The 9,271-nt window shown below is 40.5% G+C and overlaps 1 protein-coding gene across 3 annotated transcripts; it reads left to right on the top strand.

Annotated features, from left to right (window-relative positions):
- Positions 1–181: 181 nt before the first annotated feature.
- cdc7 (cell division cycle 7 homolog) lies at positions 182–9,184 on the top strand. Of its 3 annotated transcripts, none has more exons than XM_079651290.1 (12): positions 182–411; positions 2,849–2,939; positions 3,107–3,193; positions 3,303–3,438; positions 4,652–4,745; positions 4,870–5,012; positions 5,603–5,930; positions 6,097–6,204; positions 6,386–6,552; positions 6,741–6,823; positions 7,394–7,609; positions 8,160–9,184. In XM_079651290.1, the coding sequence occupies exons 2-12, from the start codon at positions 2,849–2,851 to the stop codon at positions 8,570–8,572; spliced, it is 1,866 nt and encodes a 621-aa protein (XP_079507416.1). In that variant the 5' UTR covers positions 182–411; the 3' UTR covers positions 8,573–9,184. The 3 variants fall into 3 exon arrangements, with proteins under 3 accessions (XP_079507416.1, XP_079507415.1, XP_079507417.1); XM_079651289.1 differs by having other exon boundaries at positions 6,365–6,552; XM_079651291.1 differs by having other exon boundaries at positions 183–411; positions 6,365–6,552; positions 7,460–7,609.
- Positions 9,185–9,271: the final 87 nt, after the last annotated feature.

Below are 9,271 nucleotides of genomic sequence, written 5' to 3'. Positions count from 1 at the left end.
ATTACATGTACATTTAGAACTATCAGGATGACACTATTTACTATTTACTATGTCCTAAAGTTTGTATTAAGAATATACCATCGGTGGTTACAAGGCTAAAATGACATGGCGTGCACACTGTTGTACAGTAGGGGGCGGTATGCAGCAGTCTGCCAATAAACCGAGAGAAGAAGAAGAATGTGCTGATGCTGCGCGAGAAGCAGGAGATGCGACGTCACTTTTAGCGGGGAGTTTGTTGTTCGCGGAAAGCTTCAGAGCCTGAAAGTCCACTAACTATTGTATTCATCCGCCGACAGATAATTATATGTTATGTATAGGTTTTTGCCTATGAAACATACGCCTATCACAGTATGGTGTGTTCAGGCAATGTTCATATGAAGAAAGAGTTGTACTGAACGACAAACTAACGCGGTGAGTTTATTTTTGTCTGACGCAAGACGCTGTGGTTAGCTATAGCTTGACAGACTAGCTAACAATAGCTGCTAGATTTGGTGTAAAGACGAACACAAACGGAGCTAAGCTTAACATTAGCTGTGCATGTTCTGACCACCTGCCAATAACAGGATAGTTTGCCAATAACTTTAGCAAGGAAATACAGTTTTCCATACACTGTCCAACTTAACATTACTTCCATAAGTTAATATGACATATTGTAACCTAAATATTGGTGGAAGAAGCACTCATACCTTTTATTTTAGTAAAAGTAGCAATACCATAATATAATTATATTATTATGTAAAAGCCTGCATTTAAAGTTGTACATAAGTAGCAGTATAAAAGTATTGGCATCAACAACAAAACAATTACAAAATATATTGTACATGCAGATCAGAACGACCCATTTTGGCATTATATATTATTTTACACATTAATGACGCACTTATTAATGTATCACTTAAATGTTGCAGCTGGTAAAAGTGGGGCTTTTTAAAATATGTATATACAGTGGGGCGAAAAAGTATTTAGTCAGCCACCAATTGTGCAAGTTCTCCCACTTAAAAAGATGTGAGAGGCCTGTAATTTTCATCCTAGGTACACTTCAACTATGAGAGACAGAATGGGGGGAAAGAATCCAGGAAATCACATTGTAGGGTTTTTAATGAATTAATTGGTAAATTCCTCTGTAAAATAAGTATTTGGTCGCCTACAAACAAACAAGATTTCTGGCTCTCACAGACCTGTAACTTCTTCTTTAAGAGCCTCCTCTGTCCTCCACTTGTTAACTGTATTAATGGCACCTGTTTGAACTCGTTATCAGTATAAAAGACACCTGTCCACAACCTCAAACAGTCACACTCCAAACTCCACTATGGCCAAGACCAAAGAGCTGTCAAAGGACACCAGAAACAAAATTGTAGACCTGCACCAGGCTGGGAAGACTGAATATGCAATAGGTAAGCAGCTTGGTGTGAAGAAATCAACTGTGGGAGCAATTATTAGAAAATGGAAGACATACAAGACCACTGATAATCTCCCTCGATCTGGGGCTCCACGCAAGATCTCACCCCGTGGGGTCAAAATGATCACAAGAACGGTGAGCAAAAATCCCAGAACCACACGGGGGGACCTAGTCAATGACCTGCAGAGAGCTGGGACCAAAGTAACAAAGGCTACCATCAGTAACACACCACGCCGCCAGGGACTCAAATCCTGCAGTGCCAGACGTGTCCCCCTGCTTAAGCCAGTACATGTCCAGGCCCGTCTGAAGTTTGCTAGAGAGCATTTAGATGATCCAGAAGAGGATTGGGAGAATGTCATATGGTCAGATGAAACCAAAATAGAACTCTTTGGTAAAAATTCAACTAGACGTGTTTGGAGGAGAAAGAATGCTGAGTTGCATCCAAAGAACACCGTACCTACTGTGAAACATGGGGGTGGAAACATCATGCTTTGGGGCTGTTTTTCTGCAAAGGGACCAGAACGACTGATCCGTGTAAAGGAAAGAATGAATGGGGCCATGTAGATTTTGAGTGACAACCTCCTTCCATCAGCAAGGGCATTGAAGATGAAAAGTGGCTGGGTCTTTCAGCATGACAATGATCCCAAACACACCGCCCGGGCAACGAAGGAGTGGCTTCGTAAGAAGCATTTCAAGGTCCTGGAGTGGCCTAGCCACTCTCCAGATCTCAACCCCATAGAAAATCTTTGGAGGGAGTTGAAAGTCCGTGTTGCCCAGCGACAGCCCCAAAACATCACTGCTCTAGAGGAGATCTGCATGGAGGAATGGGCCAAAATACCAGCAACAGTGTGTGAAAACCTTGTGAAGACTTACAGAAAACGTTTGACCTCTGTCATTGCCAACAAAGGGTATATAACAAAGTATTGAGATGAACTTTTGTTATTGACCAAATACTTATTTTCCACGATCATTTGCAAATAAATTCTTTAAAAATCAGACAATGTGATTTTCTGGATTTTTTTTTTCTTCTCATTTTGTCTCTCATAGTTGAGGTATACCTAGGATGAAAATTACAGGCCTCTCATCTTTTTAAGTGGGAGAATTTGCACAATTGGTGGCTGACTGAATACTTTTTTGCCCCACTGTACATACACTGCAGAGTAGCTTGTGAATTTTACCAATGGATCAATAAAGTATTATCTTAATCTATAATAATAATTACTATTACAGGAAAGTACCTCAAACTTGTACTTAAGTACAGTAGTACTAGAGCTAATGTATTTACCTTTCCACCCCTAATTTAGATATGTCTATGTCCTAACGGTATGTGATCAACTATATTAACATATCAATAAAGTATTGAATCTCCTTACCCTAAATCCTTTCTTATTCAAATGTTTCAGTTAGCAGCTCTTTGAAGTGTGTCCTTTCTGACTGTCTTTGTCTCAGATGGAGTTGTCTCCTGTCTGCACTGACAGCATCAGCACAGAGGGATGTGTTATTAAACATGACGGAGGGGGGAGGAGAAGCAAAGTCTCAAGTAAGTTGCTTCATGACTTGAAAACAAACACTTTTATTTATTAATGTTCTGTAATGTCTTATATTCCATCCTGTAACACATTATTTGAGTGAGTATGTTAAAATGTTATTGGATTTAAAAATCTTGTTCGTTTATGAGTGCGTATTTCTTGTCATGTTTTCTTCCAGGAGATGTGGACATCGAAATTGAGAATCTTTACAAAGCTATCCCCCAGCTGGCCAAGGTTTTCCGCATCACTGACAAAATCGGAGAAGGTACATACATTTGAAGCGTTTGTTAAGGTTAATAAAGTAGGCACTCGTACACATCATTGGATTGTTGAAGCAGAAGAGTGTGTTTATGAGATGTGTGTCTGTATACCAGGTACATTCAGCTCTGTGTTTCTGGGTGAGGCCCAGATGCATGATGGGGGGAGAGCGATGTTTGCCTTGAAGCACCTCATCCCAACCAGCCACCCTACACGCATCGCTGCTGAGCTTCAGTGTCTCACTGTCGCTGGGTGAGTCCAACACTGATGTGTGATTACAAATGACTTTACATCTCCAGACTTTCAGAACGCTTCTTTAACAACTGAAAAGCTCATTCTTCTTATATTTTTGAGTTGTCTATTCAAATGAGTGTTTAGACTTTAGATGCATGATCTGGAAAGAATAATGATCAATAACCACATCATTATTCTCATTATCATGAAAACATTGAAATAAATGATCATGGTGGGATGATCTGTACCAAACCAATATAGATGGATACATGATGGATATATACTTTACACTCAAATTGTGAAATTGTTTTGTCACAGAAGCAACTATAACAGTCATTACACATGAGTTCAAAATATATATATTTTAAATATAATAAAATACATTCAAATACAATAAAAGCATTGACATCAAATATATACATTTCCACAGTAGAAAATACATATATCAAAATAGTAGGATTAATTATACAAAATGTATAGCATTCCTCTATAATGGACCAATCAACTACAAACACAGTAACATATAGACATAGGGTACTACATACGTTATAAATTGTGCAAAGTGGCTGTTTTTTTTATTTGATTTAAGTGTGGATATCTTTGTCTTTGTATATCACAGTACTTTTCTAAAGAGGTATTCTTACACATATTTAGCCTTTAGCCAATATGTGTGCCTTGTCCTATTAGAATATTGCGCTGGTCCATATTGCAATACCCATAAAAGTAGGATTCATTGTGCAGCCCCATTATACTTTCAGTGATCGTTAATGCTTTTGTCATTTTGATTTTTAGTCTGAGTTCGTTTGAACTCCTGATTTTTGGTTTCTATCACCTTTTTTATAAATGTTTAGTTCTTTTTACTTTTGCAATATTACATAATTACTATAGACATCATATAGTGTTACTAATAGCCTAGTTTGAAATGAGTTCATTGTGCAGTAATTCCTTTTGATCTGCTAGGTATTATTGTTTGTATGTTATGTTGCCCTTGGAAACGTATGGTACTGCAGTTAGAGATGTGAGACACAGTGTCTAGTCAAATGCTCAATGAAACCACTCTTGTATCATTTTGTTTCATCTCTTTCTTTTAAGGTTTTATGTTATGCTTTAGCAAATTGAGCTCGTTTGCAAATGCACTCATTTGAATATATGAAGGTGCATTTATGTTAAATCTGTGTTTTTATTGTTATTATATACAAATATTTATGTCCTTTTTCTTTTCACTTTGCAGAGGCAAAGAGAGTGTGATAGGGGCAACATATTGTTTCAGGAAGGAGGACCATGTAGTGATTGTCATGCCTTATATGGAGCATCAAGCTATCGTGGTTTGTACTTTTTCTTTTAAAAACATGTGGCTACAGCTTTTCAGTTGTAACTGTTATTAAACACGATAACCTCTTGATTCTTGTTCCTATAAAAGTTCTGATCCTATCTCCATGTATTCATCAGGACATCATTGGCTCGTTGACTTTTGAAGAGGTCCGTCTGTACATCTATCACCTGATGAAGGCTCTGAGACACGTCCACCAGTTTGGAATCATCCACAGAGACATTAAACCAAACAACTTCCTGTACAACAGGAAGAGCAACACGTGAGTACTCGTATCTCTCTGTAAGGAATGCAGCTGCATGACTACGTCTGATGGGGTTTCATTTCTTCTTCTTTTTTTATAGGTTAGTGCCAATGATTTTGTGAGCAATTATGTAACAACTTTATACTCTCTAGTAGTTCAATGACTACTTTTATATAGAAAAAGAGCATTTGTATATTCATTTCTTAGCCTGTGTGACCTTGTCCACACGAAGTGTGATAGAATTGGAATATCATTTTTTCGAGCAATAATACTGGAAAGCAGAAAAAAAGCTCCTGGAAGCTGGAACCAATGTCCTACTGAAGTTACTCCGCTATCAGTTCCCCCACACTCTCCTCAGGTCTGCATGTAGAACTGATTATCAGACTGGCCATTACTAGAATGTGCCTCTAGTCAAACATGTCAAGAATCCAAAAAACAGAGGTCACACTCCTATCTACCTGATGTGTCCTAAGACCTACTTTAATGATTCCTAATATGAAAATGATGTCCTCTTTAAAAGTGAGCATAGAAGTGCCGAATGTGTCATGTAACTGATGAACAAATGAGTACATAACATCAAGTATTTCCTTGTTTGAAAATGTGTGTAGGTATGCGCTGGTGGACTTCGGCCTGGCTCAGGGAACAGCGGACACACAGATCGAGCTCCTGAAGGTGGTGAGGCAGAGGGCCGCACTAAAAGGTGGAGGGTCCATGGGGAAACAAGACTCCACACAGAGGAGCAAAGCACCACCTAGGCCCCCTCCCAAAACCACCACCACAGCCTCCACCTCACTACCTCCACGGCCATCAACAGCCTTACCTCATTCCTCCTCCTCTTCCTCCTCCTCCTCAGCCACTCGGAAAGCTCTGGTTAAAAAAGCACGTTGTGTCTCCACCACTGTCCCCACCTCCGCCTCTCGTACCAACAACACAAAGGTGTCTGCACTCATATTTTTCTGTCTGCTTTTTTGGGCACACTCGCCTGAATTTGGGTTAGGAATTTCCTGTATAGATTTTTAGAAAAAATGTGTTTGTCTATGCATTTGTTTCCTTCCAATGTTTTGCCTTTAACTCAATTATGTCACCGTCTTTTTTTCTGTAGGATCTGTCCGGTCTGCGCAAACAGCCTCGGCCGGTGTTTGGAGAGAGGAACCTGAACAGCTGCACTCCAGCTGCAGCCATCACCAAACCAGCTGCCATTAAAGCAGAGGTGAGCACAGTGGAAAGTAACTTTTTAGTATAGGACATGTATTCTCTGTTAATTGTATCTGAAAAGTCAAGAGTCCTTTTCATTTGGTTTAAATGAAGACCCTCTTAAAGGATATCATCAGTGTTTATTTCTTACTCACTGTATTCTTCTCATCATAAAGTCTCTCATTCTGCTGGTAAAGTCCAGTAAAACAGAGGACCCGGCCAACAGAAGGTACTGTGCGGCCGGCCGGGGCCCGCTGCCTCTCAGGACCCAGAGCAGCGGTCAGAAGCCTCAGAGGGCCGTCCATCCGGGCCTCACCTGCAGCTGCTACCAGAGCGACCGCGTCTGCAACATCTGCTTGTCCAGGTAACAGCCGACAGAGAGGAGATTTCTGTTCTTGAAACAAATCATTAAGAGCCACTTTCACTCACCATTCAGAAAAGAGTTCCTTAAATACATTTAAACCTAGAGATTTGAAAGACAACTCATCCGTCCAATGCCTTTGGTGTGTTCCTCCTTTAAACCCCCTGCCCCATGTTGTTCCTTCAATAAAGGAAACCTCAGGTGGCTCCCAGGGCTGGCACTCCGGGCTTCAGAGCACCAGAAGTCCTCACAAAGTGTCCCAACCAGGGAACAGGTTGGTACTTTACAGCACGGCTTCTTAAGGATCAGATAGAACGCTTGCTGCAGGTTGAAATGTGAGGCACGCCAAACTGCCTTTTTGTCGAGCGCTAATGTTAGCTTAACACAAACCATGAAGTCTAGGCTACCTGATAGTTAATACTTAAGTAAGACTCGTTTGCTGCTCCTTTCTGCTCAGATCATGGAAACCACAGTTAGAAAAGTCCAATAGCTGTGTCAAGCCATCTTCATACAAACATTCAGATGTAAATTATAAAAAAACATACCACCTCTTGCCGTTTGGCCAACATTATAGATGTTCTTTGTTTGCAATGTTACAAGTTCAATTCACCTACATTTTAACTTAACGTTTAAGTTTTCACACACTAACTTTGCAATGAGTCCTCTCCAAATCATCTTTCAATGAATCATGGTGTTCATATATCAACAATCTTTGGACAAGAAGGATAAAACCTGGTTAGGAACGGTCCTTTTTCCGACCTGAGGCCCAAATGCAAGGGCTCAGTAACATAAAAGCAGCATGCAAACTGTTTCTCTCATTGCTAACAATGAGGTGGCCTCACAGGAGGCGCTGCATCTGATTGGCCACTTCCCTCTGTAGTTGTCACTACTGTTGCCCTCTGCCCTGCAGCTATAGACGTGTGGTCAGCTGGTGTGATCCTGCTCTCGCTGCTCAGCGGACGCTACCCGTTCTTTAAAGCCAGCGACGACCTGATCGCCCTCACTCAGATCATGACCATACGAGGCTCCAGAGAAACCATCCAGGCAGCCAAGGCTTTTGGTTTGTATTCTTATTCTCACCAGATTCCTTTGCTTTCCTAATAATTCCCCTGAAGTGCACGGCAGAGCCACACAGGAAGTCAATAGACTGCAGCTGAGCCCAAACTATAACACTTTCAACTGTGCAAATTCATATCTTATGAATACTAATATAACACTGTTAATATTGTAACAAACATGTTATATATTGTAGTATAATGTGCACATTTTAACCACATTTTATATACATATTTGTATTCTATTTTTGACTGTATCTTTTATTGGGCATTTACTTCAGATATATATTTATCTTTATTGTATATTTGTAATGGACCACTCTTACTTGATACATTTTTATAAATATTTGTATTCAATTCTTCTTTTTTTTGTCATTTTAAAATGGAGCAACTGTCCCGAAATCTTATTTATGAGACAAATAAAGTATTCTGATAATATACCTTTCTTTAAAAAGAATACAGTCATTTCAGAAAAACAGTTTATGACCAAGGGTGTGAATGTGAGTGAATCCAACGTCACCGTATAATCAACCTGTTTTGTTTCACTTGTTGCAGGTAAGGCGGTGGCGTGCAGCAGGGAGCTGCCTCGGCAGGACCTCAGGACGCTGTGTGAGACCCTCAGAAGGCGGAGGCCGTCCCCAGATGAAGTCACACCTCTCCCCGAAGCTAACAGAGACTCCACCTCCACCCGCCTTCACAACATCCAAGATGCTATGCCCACACATCGTCCTGCTGAACAGCACCAAGACGGAGCAGGAGAGAACCCTTCGTCTCTCTCTTCTGCTCTCCCTAACCAGCAGGAAGTCAGGAACTCAGAAACAGACTGTAAGGTGGAGCTGGATGAGCGGGGCTGGGACAGAGTTCCTGGCGAGGCCTACCACCTGCTGGACCGGCTTCTGGACCTGAACCCTGGAACCAGGATCACGGCGGCTCAGGCCCTGCAGCACCCCCTCTTCAAAGACCTGTGAAAGACTTCCTGCTCTTTGGTTCAGGTTCCATGAACCAGATGATGCCAAGACAATAGTTAAGCTTATTAAAGCAGCAGCAGAGTCAATCTGTCACCTTTTTATACTAAATTATTCTGCAGAAAAGTGTGCATCTTTGGAGAAACTACCTGACCAAGCTGATACATTTCAAACATCAAAGATGGAGTTCTCCAAATGTTTCATAGATTTTAATATAGCACCCTTTCAGGCAGGCTCCTTATTAAAAGGCCTGCAGTCCATGGCAGCTATGTTACAAAGGACAACAATACTTAAAAGGGCTTTAAGCGTGCACTGTATAACCCAAATATAGTGCACGTGACAAGATAGGAGGAGGGTTGACTTGAGGCATTATATTGCTCATTATTGGCTTTTACAGTTTTACAATTGAAGGACCCTGATACCCTCTGTACTTTTTTACTTGGAAGACTAAAAAAGAACAATACGAAACTTAAGGAGTCTTTGGAGATGGGGGAGGTGTCACTTAGCTGTTTGTGTAAACTTAGCAAGAGGGAATTCTGTATGTTTACTATCGTCACTATATTACAGCAATATAAGATGACTGTTTCCAATGTAATAAATGGCTTTTAATTTAAAGGTGCATATAAGTTCCATCTGTATTTTATGAATTGAAGTATAAATATTGCTGTATAAAAATGTCATTTATGACACTGAAAGTGTATT

Source organism: Notothenia rossii (genome assembly GCF_949606895.1).
Source record: "Notothenia rossii genome assembly, chromosome: 9".
Classification (NCBI taxonomy): Eukaryota; Metazoa; Chordata; class Actinopteri; order Perciformes; family Nototheniidae; genus Notothenia; species Notothenia rossii.
This window is presented reverse-complemented; position numbering and strand designations above follow the sequence as displayed.

What these genes read in the sequence shown, in the direction of transcription:
- cdc7 (XM_079651289.1), top strand. Translation starts at nt 2,849, where the DNA reads ATGGAGTTGTCTCCTGTCTGCACTGACAGCATCAGCACAGAGGGATGT. An exon ending in CTCGTACCAACAACACAAAG is followed by an intron (nt 5,931 to 6,096) that starts GTGTCTGCACTC and finishes TTTTTTCTGTAG; the next exon opens with GATCTGTCCGGTCTGCGCAA. An exon ending in TGCAACATCTGCTTGTCCAG is followed by an intron (nt 6,553 to 6,740) that starts GTAACAGCCGAC and finishes CCTTCAATAAAG; the next exon opens with GAAACCTCAGGTGGCTCCCA.